The 18,778-nt window shown below is 35.3% G+C and overlaps 1 protein-coding gene across 1 annotated transcript in view; it reads right to left on the bottom strand.

Moving 5' to 3' along the window:
* The window catches only part of MET (MET proto-oncogene, receptor tyrosine kinase), a 161,697-nt gene that overhangs the window by 49,836 nt on the left and 93,083 nt on the right, over positions 1 to 18,778 (bottom strand). Inside the window, exons 4-7 of the mRNA XM_001368109.5 lie at positions 12,127 to 12,258; positions 11,259 to 11,432; positions 1,789 to 1,949; positions 114 to 216 (exon numbers count right to left, since the gene is read on the bottom strand). Of these exons, the coding sequence (XP_001368146.3) occupies positions 114 to 216; positions 1,789 to 1,949; positions 11,259 to 11,432; positions 12,127 to 12,258 (570 nt within the window). The remainder of the gene's footprint in view (positions 1 to 113; positions 217 to 1,788; positions 1,950 to 11,258; positions 11,433 to 12,126; positions 12,259 to 18,778) is intronic.

The following is an 18,778-nucleotide window of genomic DNA, read 5'->3' as shown; positions in this document are numbered from 1 at the left end:
TAAAACAATGCATTTATTATCTTTGGATCTCTAATAGTTAACAGAAGTAAAATATTTTGAATAACAATCAATTTAATTATTTATCTTCTGATAAGAGTAATATTTGATCTTACCACATAAGAGAATGTATTAAATTGTGTTGCTTCTCGACCATTTGAAACAGAGATGGATACATTGAAATGCAGATTCTTAGCAGGACCAACAGTACATTTCAACCTTTAAGAAAAAGATTCAAGATATTGCACAGAGAAGGTATTTTCCAGTTTCTGTTTTTAAATATTTACCCTATATTATGAAGTATCAAATCTGTATGCATAAAAGCAGAAATCATAAAATTCTAATTCTTTAAACTTATTGCAATATAAAAATAATAAGATCTTAAAGATCAGAAAAGAGAAATAATACAATAGATTTATTTATATTATAATGATAAAATCATATTTATTTATATTAATTATTCAAAATTCATAATTTAGATGCATATCAAGATATTTCCCTTTGTACTGTCTAGGAAGAAGTTATTTTTGTTACCAAAGTTTCAAGGGGAGTGCTTGGTTTATGTAAGATAAAATTTTTAAAAAGAACTTTGACAATATATTTTTGGGTATACAATATGTTAATTATAAATGTTATCTATATATTCATTCAATTAGGTTAGGCATAATTTTTTTCCTTGATATCACTACCAATTCCTATTATTGTACATAATAAAATTAAATTATAATGCACTGAATATACAATTAGTCTGAATTATTCAATATTTTTGAGGGAGTAGGCATATGAATTAGGTATCAAAGTTTTAAAACAACAGTATATGGATAATAATAGCTTTTGCCTCATAAGTTGTTGTGAGTGTCAAATGAATAACTTATAGAAAATGCTTTGTAAATTTTAAAGCATGAGCTACTACTATTATTATTATATTTGACATTTACATTGAACTTAAAGTTTATAAAGTGCTTTATATTTTTATCACATTTGACTCACAACAGTTATACAATCATTATAAGAGAATTGCTTTTCCTACTGTAATTTCATAGAAAACTATAATGGAATGATAAACAATCATAGTTCTAAAGCAATATTTGTAGAATTTAGTAAGACATTTTCACAAAGAATTTTTTTTCTGTGACAAAACTGAAATATGTAAAATGTCATACTTGATGTCTTAATCTTAGTAATATGGATAATTTAGTCTTTTACTCTCCCTTAAACTAATTTTGCTCCCTTCTAATTTATAGGATTTGGTGGGCAATCTGTCAAGTTGTACTTTTAACCAAATGCCCCTACCTTTTTGGACGTTTTATTGTATTACTCAATTTACAAACTCTGGAGGTCCTTGATGCACTATGGGAGGCATAACTTTTGGAAAATTGTGGATTTAAACTGAGCTGACAATATAATCCACTTGTGGAAATATATCTTTACAGCTTTAAAGGAAGAAATTTAGAAAAGATAGATTCCATCTTTTTTAAAAAGTGTACCTTCCCAAATATGGGAGATGATTGCTAGTATTATGTAGCCTTTCAAAATAATTCTCTTGTGAAAATTCCTTTGAAGTCCTTAATTAATTCTTCCAAAGTTCAACTCACTTTAAGTGAACATTACTCTTTCAAATTAACCTGAAATATCAATGGAGAACAGCATGCTAATACATGAAACCACCCCAAAATCTTGGCTTCTTTTTTCCCTTCAATCTAATTTGGCAATATTTTTTCAAGCCTTCTTATGAAAACAAAGACACTCTTTACAAGCACATAAAGAAAAGAATCATCTTAATGATCTTACTTATTGGTAGTGCTCTCACTTGTATTCAATATGCAGCTCTCATTTCCAATGAGAACTTTGGTTTTTCTAAAATCAAATTTATTATTTTTTCTTAATCCAAAATCCCAGCCACACACCGTCAAAGTTGTACCACCCTCCAGGGGTGCACTAGTTGGGAGAATCTGCAAAGTAGAAAAAAAGGATGCTTCATATTCAAAATGAAAATAATATGGCTTTCAAATATGTGATGAACATTTAAAGTTGCGCATTTATGACTAACATTGTTTTGGTTGCTGTAAATATTTCTTTTTTAAAAGTGAAATAACTGAACAGGAAAGGAAAGGGGCAGAAGATGACAATAATTGTACATATGTATAACACCCTTTCCTTACTTCTAAGGCTGTAATGAAAGTAGTGCTAGTTCCATTTTAAAGATGAGTAAAGAGATGTTCAGAGAGTCTAGGGGCCATACATGACATTTTACAGAAAATCTGTAGTGGAGCCTATTGTTATTCAGTTGTTTCAATTGTATCTAAGTCTCTGTCATCCCAGTTAAGGTTTTCTTGGCAAAGATATTGGAGTGGTTTGCCTTTTCCTTCTCCAACTCATTTTACAGATGAGGAAACTGAGGCAAACAGTGAATTGCCCAGGGTCATGAAGTTTTAAGTATCTGAGGCTGGATTTGGACTTAGAAAGATGTCTTCCTCATTCCTGGCCCTGCATGCTATCCACTTTGCCACCTAGTTGCCTCTATGTAGTGGAGTCTGTACTTGACCCCAAATCTTGTGAGGCCAAGTACAATACTTTCCCCCTTCCCTCATGCTCTAGATCAGAAGTGTCAAGCATGCAGACCTGCAAAATCAAATTAAAATGGAACTGGGAAACATTTAACAAGATAAAAATACAACAGAGCATTGATAAGGTTAATATGTGGCTTTTAATGGTTCTGTTCCTTTTTGAATTTGATGTGCCTGCTCTATATTCATTCCATTAACCCACTCTCTGTGAAATACAATTTCCATTAAAGGCAGAATGATTCCAAATTCCAAAGCACCTAGAAGAAACTATACAATATGCTGAAATACTTATGGATGGATCCAGGACCCCGCTTCTGGTAAGAGGAAGGAAGCAGCAGATTCACTTTCCTTTGTGGGGATGTACTAGATAGCTTGGGTCACACTAAAATATCTGCTGAGAAGCCTCTTGGAGAAGGCTAGCTTCCAGAACATCAGACTCTTCTGATCCAAACTGGACCAGCTGGCAAGTTCCTGAAGTGAATTCTAAATGGTTAGGGTCAGATCTAGCCCCAGATCAGTGTGTGATAATTCATTCTTGTGGCATTATCTCAGCCACAGATGTATAATTCACATAAAGGTTAAAACAATCTCCTTTTATATTTAGTATCTGTAAAGTTCAATTCAGTCCAAGGCAATGGATTAAGAGCCTACTGTGTGCAAGGCCTTGGGACATAAAGCTGAAAAATGATAGCTTCTGTCTTTGAGGACTCCATAGTTCATTAGGAGAAAATATGGTGTGTAAGGGGATGTGTCTGAGCATGGAATAAATATTTAATCAATTAATCAATCAAGAAGCATTTATTAGATACCTGCTAAATGTCAGGCACTGGTGACATAGACAAAAAGGAACCAACTTCTGTCCTCAAAGTGTTTACATTCTAATATCCTAATGGAAAAGATAACATGTACATATATAAAGGAAGCAGTATAGTCATGGAAAGAGTCCCAGGTCCTGAGTTAGAATTCCTTGCTCTGCTGCTTACACTGGGCAAATCTCTTAACTTCTCTAGGGCTGCTTTCTCATCTATTAGATGGGGAAGGGGGGGGGGATGAACTAGATAAATTATCTTTAAGGCCCCTTCTAGTTCTATATTTGTGATCCTATAATCCCATGATAAATATATAATGATATCTAACATTTATATAGCGCCACACACTGTGCTAAGTACTTTAAAATTATTATCTCATTTGATTCCCTCAACAACCCTGGGAGATAGATGCTATTATCCCCATTTCAAAGAAGAGGAAATTGAGCATAAAGCAATTAAGTGACTTGCCCAAGGTCACAGTTATTAAGTGTCTGAAGCTGGATTTGAATTTATTACTTTGACTCCAGCCCTAGTACTCTACCCAATGTATCACACAGCTGCTCACTCAAAAAGTTAATGAGTGGCAGGTGGGAGAGGTAGGCAATTTGTTTGTAAGCATTTAAGATGAGTTCTGGAGTAAACTAGAGATTTGAAGAGGCAGAGGTGGCTTGGGAGACAGTCACTTCGAAGGTACAAAGCATTGTGTGTTGTCAACAAATACTAGCTTTCAGCACCATGCCAGGAAGCCCAGCATTCTCTAGTACTGTGGTGTGATTCCCTAGCACCATTCAGGAGTTACTTAAGGCTCTGTGTGAGGCTTGTATATGGGTGGCAATGACAGTGTTTTTAATAGCCTTTGCAATTTCCTCTTACTGACCCATATTCTGTTTAATTAAGTCTCTCTACTTTCAATTCATCATCATTTGTTTGGTCTGGTAAGGAATATCTCAGCAGGGACTATGAGCTATGGGAGCAAATATCCCAACAATGCCAGAGACCAAATGTAGTTGAGACAGGAACCCCTTGGAAAACCTCAGGTGGTATAAAAACATATGTGCACCTAAATGAAAAAGTGATGGGGCAAAGGAGAGAAATTCAACAGGTGACATTACCTTCTGGAGGGAGGGATGGCCAAGAAAGATTTCTTATTCCATAAAAAAGTTCTTGATAGTTTAACAGGTAGAGCACTGGATAAGTAAATTAATTAGGGTAGGATGGTCATTTTTATTATGTTAGCTTGTCCTAGCCATGGGCAATTGATGTTTTTTTCCAATTGTTTAGATCTAGTTTTATTTGTGTGAAGAGTGTTTTGTAGTTATGGTCATATAATTCCTGAATTTGTCTTGGCCAGTAGATTCCCAGGAATTTTATATTGTCTAGAGTGTTTTAAAATGGAATTCTCTTTCTAACTCCAAGAAAGATTTCTTAGGAACTTCTACATAAATGGGGGCAACTGAGTAGTCCACTCTGAGCATGAAAACTATAATGGGTAAAGGCAAAGATACCAGTATTCAACTGGGTCAGTCAGAGAGATTTTTGTTTTCTGTAAATCTGTAAAATTCTGATTCTTACTCAATAGTTTATAGTTATCAGGTTATGATTTTCATTCCATAGTAGTAATAAATAAACACTCCCTGTTAGGAACTTTTGAAATCCCCAAAGTAAGCATTGAGGGGCAGCTAGGTGACTCAGTAATTAGAGTGCCAAGCCTGGATATGGGATGACCTGGGTTCAAATCTGACCTTTGATGCATCCTAGCTGTGTGACCCTAGACTTGTCACATAACCCCAATTGTCTAGCTTTTATCACTCTTCTGCCTTGGAACTGATATTTAATAACAATTCTGAGAAGATAAGGGTTAAAAGTAAGCATTGGATGAATTCTGAACAGTAGTAGTTATAATTTTCTTCCAAAGCCATTAAAAAACTGCAATGTTAAATAATTTAATTATTGGCAGAAACAAATATGCACATAGTCTCTCAAAGAGTTAATGGAGGCTCATTTTTGTTGTTGTTCCAGTGACAGCAAAGCTTTCATCTACTGCTGAAACTAACAACTCTGAAATTAGATAGCACGCAGGCAGTGTCAAAGTTTACAGGACAACTGCTCTTTGGTTAAATCTAAAATTAAACAACAACAACAACAACAACAAACCCCTTCTATTATCAAGTCAAAAATAAGCTGAATAGCCTTGCGACAATCTGAAAGGAAATGCTCTTTTAGGGGGCATATTGTAAATTGTGCTGTAAAATATAACAATGGTGGGAAAAGCATAGTCCCACTCTAGAGGCTGTACAAAAAGCAGTAAAGGTATTTGCTAAGGCATGCTCAGTAAGAGTCTAAAAGCTATTCCTTCATGATTTATGTGAGCTCTTAACAAAATTCAAATTTGCAAACATTCCCAGCCCTTCCAAGTAAATAACTGCAAACTAAAGGCTTAACTTACACTTGTTACCAAACCCCTTTAAGGTCTTAGAGTAAAACTTTAGTGATTGCTATTTTATCCATAAAATCCATTACACAGTTTTTTCCCCACAAAGATTTACCTCTTCCATCTTTGGCCAAGTGAAAACTGCTAGAGAAATCCATTTATTATTTTGTTAGAAATCCAGTAGGAGAGAACAAGACATCTAAGCCTCATAGGGATCTATTCAGCCTAAGGTAGTCATTGCAGCTGCTATTCCTTATTCTAATGAAGGCTTTTTCTTTACTGAAAACAGCTGCCATGGGCTCATTTTGACCTGCTATTGCTGCCTATGTTCACTTTTTACCCCTGTACCTGAAATGAAATCTATTCTGCAGATACTAGGCAAAATGAAAGGGAATTTGGTGATCTTGGAAGAGGAATCTTTTCTAGCCTCTGATAGTTTAGAAGTAGGGATACTACATACCTTAATGATGGATATTGTAAAATCCCTGCTTAAACGTGGATCAGTGGGGTACTGGACCTGGGGTCAGTGAGATCTAGGTTCAAATTTAGCTGTATGACCCTGGGCAAGTCACTTCACCTCTGCTTAACAGTTTTCTCAGCTATAAAAGAGGGAAAATAGCACCTACAAATAGCATGACATAAAAGCTTATTTTCTCCCCTGGCTTCCTCTCAACAGTCTAAACTCAAAATGTCAACTTTGCCAACTCCTTTTATTTTACCTTTCTTGTACTGTGAGAAATGGTGAAAGAAATAATTTCAAAGAGGAATGGAAAGACTTATATGAACTCATGTAGAGAGAAGTAAACAGATCCAGAAGAACAATTTATATTATGACATTAATCTTATAAAATAATCTTATAAAAATTAACAATTTTAAGAACTTGCATAAACTGATGAAGAATGAAATGGGCAGAACCAGGAGAACAATTTATATAACATAATTGTAAAGACAAATAATTTGAAAGCTAAAAGAATGATGATTAATACAATGACCATACATAACTGAAAGACCAATGATTAAGCCTCCTCATATCCCTTGACAGAAAAATGATCGTTTCAGGGAACAAAATGAGAATTTACATACAGACAGAATGGCAATATAATGATAAACAGCCAATGAGGAATTTGTTTTGCCTGACTGCATATTTACTACAAGGATTTTTTTTCTTCTCTGTCTCTCTGTCTCTCTGTCTCTGTCTCTCTCTTTTCATATAAAAGTGGCATCATTGATTTTACTCATTGTCTAAGATTTGGCTATCTTAAATCTCTTGTTCAAATAATACATTTAAATCACTCAAAGTTTAGTTCATTAAAAATGAGTTAAAGCTTGGCCTCAGATACTTCCTAGCTGTGTGACTCTGAGCAAGTCATTTAAGTCCCCTTGCCTAGCCCTTACTGTTCCTCTGCCTTTGAGTCAATCCACAATATTGATTCTCAGAAGGAAGGTAAGGGTTTTATTTTTCAAAAAATGAGTTAAAGAAACTCCTTTAAAACACACACACACACATATGTACTGTCAACGTCATAAGAATAATACAACTTCCTTCTCACTTTAGGATGGAAATGGTTACATATAATATATATTTATAGGTATTAAATGCACCCTTTTCCCAGTGGCCTGTTTATCTTCAAACTTTCTGATCAAGGAAAGAGCCGTTTTGATAGTCTCCCAGAATTGGATTCAACCTACAAGACTTTTTTTTTTTTGTAATACCTATGTGGAATATATTGGAAAGCGCTCATTTTGAAGAGCCTCTCATGTATGTTCTTTAAATTCAAAATCAGATAACAATAAGTTAATTGACTTGCATTCCTAAAACTCTCCTATGTGGAATTGTAAAAGATTTTAGGGATTGAACTTTGTATATTCTGTAAAGCAGCCTATCCTGTGTTTATTGGAGAACTAAACTCGATACATCAGTTAGATTTTATGCACATGGACTTTAAGCAGATTAGAAAAAGATGAATAATCTTTTTTTTTTCAGCAAGAATGTAAACGTCATGGTCTAGCAGAGCATGAAATCTCACTAACAACTATGAAGCAAAGGGGATTTATATTCTCAGCTGCATTATTTTCCTTCCAACAGTCTTGAAGCAAGCTTTATAAACCTGTGAATGCCATAATTCAGTCTTTTAGAAGATTCAAATATATTAGGAGAAGGTGTAAGCGGAGGGAAGAAGAAAGTCCATTGTAATGAAATAAAGAAAATATATTTATATTTGTGTTTAGACAGATAAGATAGTTTTTATAAATAATCATATTTCTATTGAACCATTTATATATGTTAATGATAAATATTTTTAAATTTAGAACATAGAATAATATTACAGTATCAAAAGAGCCTGGATAGCTAAAAACCTTTTGATTTCTTGCTCTTTGGAGCAGAAATACAATAGCAATGAAGAAAAGTGCACTTAGACAGCACGGCTTTATAATTTATGAGCACCTGGGGATTAAAACAAATTTTATTAGCACTTCTAATACTATCTGGGTAAACTGGTTCCAGAAAAGCAGACATTTTAAGTCACTTTATTCAACTTGACTCCAAAAAGTTTAATTTATTTTTACCACTCCAGTGTAGCCTTTATGACTGATGACATGAGAAGCATACTTATAAGTATTAAATGTTTCACTTGCACAGGTCACCCTTTTACCAACATGCTTCCTTCATTTAAAAAACCACTTTGTCTAATTTTTAAATAAAGTAGAGGTGACAATTGAAAGCACCCACACCCACTTCACCCTCACCCCTCTGCTTTTCACTTGGCTGTCAGAGCTCGGATTTCTAGTGTTTCAAATTGCCACCTCTATTTACATGCCCCAATGTTCATAAAAGAGTAGGCACATTAAGTAAAGACAAGAGGGTATGAATATGTTAGGGGCAGTCTTCATTTCTTTACTTGCTTTTAGTTTACCCATTGTCTTATCAAACTTGGTCTTACTAATTCTGTTATGCTTAAACAAAAATGACTTAATTAAATGAACCATCACCCAGTATGAATCTTGCTTCAAACCATAGCTAAATGAAAACAGCCATGAGCTCTGATACCAGCTCTTGTTCTGACTTGTAAACTTTGTTTACTTATGGACTTGATCCAGACGATAGAAACCTATAACTTTCCTATTTCACAGGAGTTAGAGACAGTGAAATCCAACTGTTATGTACTAAATGAAATTTTCCAGGCAGGGAAAAGACACACTCAGTCTTATCCAGGAAAGTGATTACAGTTTAATTTTTTTTTCTTTTTCAGTGGGAAGGGGGTGTGTGTGTTCTTTTAGTAAATTTTCTTGTAGAGATGAACACAGTACCCAAAACAGGCTCAAATAAGCAAAACAACAGTTTAAGAATGAGGTCATGAAATCAATGGATCACAAATGTAGGTAGGTAGCTACATCTCTGGCATCATTATTTTTTAATCTTGTTCTGAATGTCACTGGGGAAGGTCTATGATCATCACTGACAACGTCTCTTCCGTGCACTTGACTGACAACCACCGTCAAGACTGATTTGCCCCTAGAATTGTCAATAAAACCCCATCAGTCTGTGGTCAGGTAGGGAGATTTCAGTCATTCATCTCTTTTGGTCCACAGATTTTTTCTACTATCAGTCACCTTAATGAATAGATGGAACATTCCAGCTCATTTCACAAGTTGCTAGGAAAAGGTTCTTGTCTGGCAACTGAGTGCCCAGAGATCCTTACCACTTGGAAATGGGTCCCAGGGAATCCAGGAAGTGGTGGTTTAAGATGTAAAGGGGTATGTAGCCAAGTGGAGAGGAATAATGGGCCTCGTTATGTTAATAGACCCTATACTCATCAGCCAAGATTCTCAGCAAAGTTGGAAGTGATGCTACTTAATGATCTTGTGTCTTCTTTTTTACTTAGTAGTTGACTAAACACATTAGGCTAGAGCTCCTACATCTTCCTTCTTTGATATACCAAAATCTCTTTCTCTTTTCAGTCCTCTCTCTCTTCTCTCAGGTTTCAGAAGATGAAAGTGTTCTCCTTGACAAAACTAAGTCTTCCATCTTTACCTTTGATTCTTTCTCCTCTTGACTCTTCATGACTAGCATACAGTAAGCAATTGTTGACTGACTGGCTGACCTTGCTCTATCAATTTCCACCACTTGCCTTTACTTTCTTTCTCTCTACTGGCTCTTTCCCCTTAGTCTACGAACATGCTTAGGTTCCCCCCCCCTTTCCAAGAGAACAAGAGTTCATACATCATCCTGATACAGCTTTCCTTTGTAAAAAGAGTCATTAATACTATTTGTCTGTATTACCTTAATATTCCTCAACTCATTGTAATCTGGATTTTGTCCCAAGTGCTCTGCTGATTTTTTTTCCTTCAAACTCTCTAGTGATCTGTTAAATTTCCCAAACTATGGCTTTTTCTTAATCATTATCCTTTTTTTCCCCTTTCTTCAGAATTTGAACAACTCTCCTTTGGACTCCATGATACTTTTCTATCATGGCTTGCCTTTTTTATCCTTGATTATTTCCTCTGTTTCCCTTCACTGCTTTCTGACTCTTAAGGAAATTTTACATTTCTCATCTTTTCAGTAAATCTCTACCTGTATGTACTACTTGTATCTCAAACTGAACATTTCTAAATACTGAAATCACTATCTTTCCCTCTCCAACCTGCCCCTCCTTCTAACTTTCTTATTTTTAATAATGGCATTTCATTCTTACTACCTATGCTTATCACCTAGGATTCCTACTCCTGAATTCTTTCTTTTATTGTTAAACCTTTACTTTCCATCTTAGAATCAACCTTAGAATTGGTTCCAAGGCAGAAAATGGTAATGGCTAGGCGATGGAGGGTAAATGACTTTTCCAAGGTCACACAGCAACTCTTTCATTTTTTACTTTTCCTATGCCCTTATCATATTCTATTTTGTATTATTATAGCTATTTGATACATGTTACATTCTAGTAGAAGGTAAGCTTCTTGGGAAATTTTCATTTTTTACTTTGTATCTCGAGCAACTAACATAGTGCTAGGTACATCATGGTTGCTCAATTAATGCTTGTTAAATTGAAATTACGTTCTTGCTTGCTTATTAGGCTGTAAGCTCTTTGAGGGTTGAGACTGTGTAATTTTTCATCTTTTCATCCCAGAGGTCTAGCACAAAAGGAATTGCTAGACAGATAACACTTAAGAGAGAATGGCTATCATAGGAGATCCCTGGATAGTGAGTGTCGATTTAGGGGCTAAGCTCAATGGCATTTTTCTAAATAGGATATAGACAGAAGGCTGCAATCAAACAGACAAATATTGTTACGTTGATGGCCATGGTTCATGGAATATACAGTTTTCTTTTCCTTTTTAGGTTTTTTGCTCTTTACCCTAATTGGGAGGACAACAGAAATGCTGGAGCAGGGTAAAAAAATTATAAAGTATTAAAAAAAATCTAAAGCAAAATTTAACAGAGAAACTTAAAACTTTACCTCATAAATGGTAGGCAGACAAATATCCTGATTCCCTAGCTCGGTGACACATTCCTCAGATTTCACACATTGATTATGGCACCAAGTGCACTGCACAAAAGAAGGGGCTGAGAGGCACTGACTGCAGGATTTGAAATGATCACAGCCTAGGCCATTCAGTGGGATCTTGGTTATCTGTGGATAAAAGTTAGGACAATATTTCCAAATGTAAACTTTCAAATCATTAAATGGAGATCAAATATAGAAAAGATCCATTAAACATATTACTTAGTAGTGTCTATTATTATGGCTGTTACACCAGACAAGTCTTGTTTCCAAAATACCTAATGATAATTATAGGATTAGATGCAATGCATTCATTCTCATAATTCTCCTGTGTGCAACTGTGTGGTGAAAGGTAATGGTAGTCTTAACTGGCAAACTTTCCCTGTAATGATATACTTGTTGTCTGATAGTTATTCTGTTCTGCCTGCCATAAATTTGAAACAACAAAAATTCAAGTTTCAGGAAGATGAATCATGACCCCAAGGAAGTTCTAACATAAGCTCCAAATTTATATTTCCTGGCTTTTGTAGGTTAGTACCACAGTTCTGTTACTAGATTTTTAATATTCATTCTGTGTTTGTTTTTCTCATGGAGGACAGAAAGCAAAACAGAGAACCTAAGAATTAGTGGCTCTGGGGCTTCCCTTAGGTTCAGTCCTCTTGGTATAAAAATGTAAATTGACTTCATTGATCTTTGGAATTCCTTTGGCAGAAGCTAAGTGCACATAAATCCAAGAGGAAGTGGAAAGTTACAAAAGAGCAAAGCAACTTGTGAATACTGTGTCTTTTTGCAAAGAACTTCAGCTAATAGGGAAAGATCTAACCTTCTTCCCAGTGATAACCAATGTGAAGCCATCTGTATTTAGAGGATGTTGAACAATCACTTCTGGAGAAACAGGATGGGAATCCAGTTGAAAATTCACATGAGGGGTTGATTGTCCTCGAGAAACCACAACCTGAAAAAAAAGGCAAGAAAAAAGCAAGCCTTTATACCAACAAACTTAGCACAATTCTTGAGAAGTTTGATAACAGGATAAGACAAAGATTATATGACTGGCCCAACATCTGAAACATCTATCTTGATTTTTAGTCAGTCTGTTTTCTAATTAATCCTCTGCCTTTGGGAAAGCCTGCTAAAATGCAAGAGTAGACAATTGTTTAAAATTTTCAGAAATTTCCTGGGGAGGGGATGTGTCTACTTGTGTGCAAAATATTGTAGAGGAGAGAAAAAATGGAAGACAAAATACTCCTTCACTTAATAACATAGCCACAGCTATGAAGGAATTCTTATTTATTTCTAATCTAATCCATCCAACTTTCATTGAATCACAGAAATAGAAAGGACCTCAGAGTTCATCTATATGATCTGCCTCACTTTTTTTTTACAGTGTTAAGTGATTTGCCCAAAGATAAACAGGGTCCCTGGTAGGATTTGAACTTATTTCCTCTTGGAGTGGATTGCCTTTCCTCCAACTAGTTTGTGGCCCTTGGCAAGTCACCATCTCTCTAGATCTTGGTTTATTCACTTTTAAAATGAAGAGATTGTTTTAGCTCATTCTAGGGTTTTCCCATTGCTAATATCCTATGATCTATATTACATTTTCAGTGGGATGAAGACAGTGCTTGGCATATAACAAGAGCTTAACAAATACTTTGTGATTTATCAACAGGTTTATTGCTGTACTGGAAATGCTAAACATTCTTTCTTTTCTCTAAGGTAAGTTCAATTTCTTCCCCCTTTCATCCTAGATCCTTAATTTTTTTTTTGTTCTATTCTGGATCCCTTACAAATTTCTTCTAGGGTGGCTAAAATGGACCTTTAAACTATTTTGGGATCATGTGATATATTGTTACTTGAATTGCCCTATAAACAAATTTCTGGTTTCCTGCCTGCTTTCAAAATATGGCTTGATGTTTGTAACAATGGCTTGAAAACAGTACTGAAGTTATCTGTATAATTCCTATTTTTCATTTAAGTGCTTATAATAGCCTTCTAGTTAGTCTTCCTGTCTCAAAGTAACCCCTACTTCAGCCCATCCTCCACTTGGCTATCAAAGTGATTTTCCATAATTAGTTTTGATTGTGTCATTCCTTTATTTGGTTACCTCCAGTGGCTCCCCATTATCTCCAGGTCAAAAATAAAGTCTTTTGTTTGGCTTTTAAAGTCCTTCATAACCTGATTGTTTCTCATCTTTCCAAATCTCTTACTGGAAGACTTCTTGTTCATCTTACTCTACACCCTTCTACTCTGTGATATAGTGAAGTAGTCTCTTTGCTGCTTCTAACATAAGAGACTCCACCTCCAGATACTGTATATTTTCATTGGCTATATATATATCTATATATATCTGGACCCTCTCTCCTTCTTCATCATAGCATCCTGGTTACCTCAGATCTCTTCAAATTCCAGCTAAAGTCTTAGCTTTTGTCTTGGTTACTCTGATCAAGTGACCAAAGACAATTCCAAAGAATTCATGATTCCCAAAGGGTCATCAAACTGGGCATACCCTTTGACTCAACAATACCACACTAGGTTTGTATCTCAAAGTGATGAAAAATAGAGGAAAAGAACTGCCCTATACAAAATTATTTATAGTAGTTCTTTTTGTAGTGGCAAAGAACTGGGAATTGAGGGAATGCCCATTAGTTGGGGAATGGTTGAACAAGTTGTGGTATATGATTGTAAAGGGATATTATTGTGCCATAAGAAATGATGAACAGGATGATCACAAAAAACCTTGAAAGACTTTTACATAGTGATGTGAAGTGAGCAGAATCAGAAGACTGTTGTAAACAATAACAGCAATAATGTATGATGATTAACTGTGAATGACTTAACTACTGTCAGCAATGCAAGAATCCAAAACAATTCCAAGGGACTCATGATGGAAAAGGCTATCCACCACAAGAGAAGAAACTGACAAAGTCTGAATGCAGATTGAAGCATACCATTTTTCATTTCATTTCCCTTTTGCATTTTTTCCAATATTAGTGATATGTGATAATATTGTGTGACAACACATGTACAACCTATATCATATTATCTGCCATCTTGGAAAGGGGGGGAGGAAAGAAAAGGTTGTGAAATGTCAGATAATGATTATTAAGAATATCACGCACAAAAAGAACTTGTGATAAAAAAAAATCATATCCACATCCAGAGAGAGAGAGAACTGATGAACTCGAGGTGCAAATTAATGTATGATTTTCTTGATTTTTCTTGATTTTTATATGGCTAATATGGAAATATGTATTGTATGACTTTATATGTGTAATTTATACTATTTTACATGCTTCCTTGGTGGATAGGGGAAGGATGGGAGGAATGGGAGGGAGATAATTTAGAATTCAAAATTGAAAAAGAAAAGAATTTTAGAAATGAACTAATAAAATTTTTGAAAAATAAACAAACAAATAAATATAAAATCCTACCTTCTGGGGAAAAAATCTCCAACACCTTTTCTAATCCTCTTTGGGGAAGCTAGGTGGCAGAGTGGATAGAGTGCTGGGTCTAGAGTCAGGAAGATTTATTTTCTTGAGTTCAAATCTAGTCTCAGACACTTATTAGTTATGTGACCTGAGCAAGTCACTTAACCCTTTTTGCCTCATTTTCTTTAAAATGAGTTTTCTGTAAAATGAGCTAGAAAAAGAAATGGCAAACCACTCCAATATCTTTGCCAAGAAAACCCTAGGTGGGATTGTGAAGAATCAGATGTGAATGAACAACAATTCCCTTTCATCTTAGTCTCTTCCATCTGATGTGACCTCCAATTTATCCTTTATGTATCCTGTTTGCACCTAGGTGTTTGCATGTTAGGTTTGAGTTTCTTGAGATCAGGATCTTTTAGTTTGTTTTTGTGTTTCTTTGCATTCCTAGCACTTAGGATAGTATGTGGGACATAGTAGGTACTTAATAAATGTTTGCTAATTGATTGAGTGATTTTAATTTTGTGAGATTTTCCTTGGATGGATTGGCTTCAGAATAGTAGATTTCACTCTGTAGTGTGATTAGCTGTGTGAACCTGGGCAAATCACTTAACCCTGTTTGTCTTAGTTCCTCATCTATAAAATCAGTTGAATAAAATGGCAAATCACCCCAGTATCTTTGCCAATAAAATCCCAAATGACATCATGAAGAGTTGAACATGACTGAAGAAAAACAAAAAGCATTTAACTCATTGGATCCTTATAGCAACCCAAAGGAATAGGTTAACATCATTTTGTAGATGAAGAAACTGAGTCTGAGAAGGTCATGTAGCGCTAAGTGATCCAGGTAGGATTTGAACTGAGGCATTCCCCACTCCAAGTCCTATCCACTTTATCACCTAGGAGAAAAAGTTCTGAACTTCATATCAAAAGACTGGAGTTTGAATACTGATTCCACCACTTTACTAGAGTTACATTGGGGAAAGTCATTTGAACTCCCTTCAATTCAATTTACTCATTTGTAAAATGGGGATCATCATTTCATGACCTGCTTGATTGTGAGGATCAAATGGGGGGCATCTAGGTAGCTCCATGGATATAGAGCTAGACCTGCTTATGGGAGGTCCTGGTTTTACTTTTGGCCTTGGACACTTCCTAGCTGTGTGATCCTGGGCAAGCCACTTAACCCCCAAATTGCCTAGCCCTTACCACTCTATAGCCTTGGAACCAATAGTTAGTATTGATTCTAATTCAGAAGGTAAGAGTTTAAAAAAAGGAAAAAGATCAAATGAGATAATGAAAGAAAATTATTAAAAACTGATATTTTTATATAGTTCATGTTCATGACACTATAATGTTTATAAAGTTTTATGTAGATTATTCCACTTCCACTCTGTGAGGCAGGCATCATAGATATTGTCCCCATTTTATAAATGAAGAAACTCAAGTTCAGACAAGGTATTTGCCTTGTCTGTGATTCACACACTAGTAGGTTGCAGGGGCCGTGGCTAAACCTTGGTCCCTCCTGCCTCAAGCCCAGTGATTTTGTTTTCCTTCTGCAAGGTGTCCTAGCCTGAGAGTTATTTGGTGGAATCATGCAGCACTCCTTACAGCCATCTGCTTTTCTGTGAAAAATTTTATCCATTTGCATAGATAACGAACAAGCTGGGCAAACAAGAGCCTTTATGTTATTAGAGGTGGCCTAATGACTCTCCCAGTTACTCATCTATAAAAAAAGGAATGAGAATGTTCATTCATCTCATAGGAGTAACTAACTGACTGCAAATTACCTTGAATAAATCCCACAAAACAATTTATAAATGTTCTGGGGAATCATTAGTAAATCTCTATTTCAGTGCAATAAATGGTATTGTAATGGCCTGAAACAATTTGGGAAGCTTCCAAAATGGCCTAATTTTCTCCAAGGGAGTGGTCTATGAATAGGGAAGCTCATGAGTTCACACAGAATCTATTGTTTTAAAGAGTTCACACTTGACTAGGCATTTGTTTAACATTCATTTACCAAAGCTCTCAACAATAATGTATTCTATAAAATCCATATAAGCAGGCTGACTATGCCTGCATATCAGGAAACTGAGGAACTGAAGTCAAGTGATGGAACAAAGGTCACTTTGTTTGGAATTGTTTTGGATAGGAGACAATATTCTGGATAGGAACTATCGTTACTTCAATATTTGACATTAGAGACAAGACAACTGCACAATTGTTAAAGACAAAAATCATAATTTGGAAAACTCACACAGAGTAAGGGCAGATGAAATGATTATTTCTAGAGTGAGAATCTTAGTATTTTTTTCTTGAGGAAGTAGTGAATTCTTTCTGGAGTTGTTTAAGTAGAGCTTTAGAGAGATCTCTCCTTGGAGGTGGTTTCTATTTAAGATATAAGTTTGAGTAGGTAGGACTCTAAGATTCTATGAGGCTAAGATTTCAGACTCCATGTTTTGTTTCCTAAACAATTTAAATTTGTTTTCCAAACTTATAGTCTGTGTATTTTTTGCTTCTCTGTCCAGGAAATAATCATGCTATGTATATATCCCTTCCACATTGTGGCAGGGGAGTTAGGGGCACAGCACCTCGAAAATCTGGAAAATCAATCCACATAAATTTTTTTGGCTCTCCTGTTGTACCAGAGAAGAGGTCTGAAAGTTTTTCTTTTTTATTTTATATTCTGTTTCTAGTACCTTATTGTATATTTTAGGATAAGCATGCTTTCCGAGTTTCTAAACTTTTTCTGTGTTGTCTGCTGATTTTTGAGTGTTGTCTGCAGCTTCCACAAAACTCCCCCAAAATTCTTACTAAATTTCTTATGCCAACTCTTGACTTGATTTATCAAAACCATGATGAGGAAAGGATATCTGTTTTTATTTCTCTTCGTATTTCTTATATATGATTCTGTAATGGAAATGTTGCAGTCTACTTTCCATTCTTCCAAATTTGTACCTTTTTTTCCTCTAACAATTTCAAAAGGTAATATGGAAAAACTGTCTTTCTGGAAAAAAATGAGTACTATAGCTTAGAACTTATGACAGAGGAGAGAAGAAACCAGACAGAGTCAGGTAAGTACTCTCAAAGTGGGGGGAGTAGCTTTCAAAGAGTTCAGAGAAAGAAAAGGTAAGTTCCCATGGCTTTAAAATTCTATTGAGAAAGTTAGCCCAAGAGAAATCCATTGCTTTTCAGAACTAAATTCTCCTCACACAGGAACCCTCACCCTAATGCACATGCATATACACAAATGGAGAGCTGTTTGAAGAAAGGTCCTGTGAATGCAGAGAACTCAAAGATTAACACTGATTAAAAAAACAACAACCCCAAAACAAACAACCCAACAACCTGAATACAAACCAGAAACAGGTAAAGGAAATGGAACCCAAATTCCTTTTGACTTTCTTATCTGCTTCTTCACCCTGCTGATTCATACTGATAATGTCATTTTAGGCTAAATTAAGCTAGACTATCTATAATAGTAGGAATAATAATTTTTTCTGTGCATTGACCTAGTTAAACTACATACTGAAAACTGTATTCTATTCTGGGTACCATATTTTAGCAAAGATATTGATGAGCTAGAGCATGCTCAAAGGATAGTGATTAATGAGGTGAGGGGACTAGAGATTATATGCTCTACCAGTCAGTTGAAGGAACTAGGCACATTTAGAAAGAAGAAGAGAAAGCTTGGGGTTGGGGCAATGTTACATGATGAAGTGAAATACCTGAAGGACTGTTGTGGATAACATATTTGACTTATTCTTTGTTCCTACAGAGAGAAAAATTAGAAATGCTGGATGGAAACTATTAAGAAGCAGAGTTTGTCTTGATTTCAGAAAAACACTTTAAAACAACTAGAGCCATCTCCAGTCATAATGGACTAGTCAAGTGGAAACTGGATGGCCATTTCTTATAATATTTTGGAGAAGATTCTTGTCATGGGATCTCAGATTTAGAGCTAAAAAGGACCTCAGAGGTCAAAGAATTCAACCTCCTCACTTTACATATGAGGCACAGATTAGTTAAATGAATTACCCAGGATTA

Source organism: Monodelphis domestica, chromosome 5 (assembly GCF_027887165.1).
Source record: "Monodelphis domestica isolate mMonDom1 chromosome 5, mMonDom1.pri, whole genome shotgun sequence".
In the NCBI taxonomy this organism is placed as follows: Eukaryota; Metazoa; Chordata; class Mammalia; order Didelphimorphia; family Didelphidae; genus Monodelphis; species Monodelphis domestica.
Note: the sequence above shows the minus strand (reverse complement) of the source record. Positions and strands in the feature narration are given on the sequence as shown.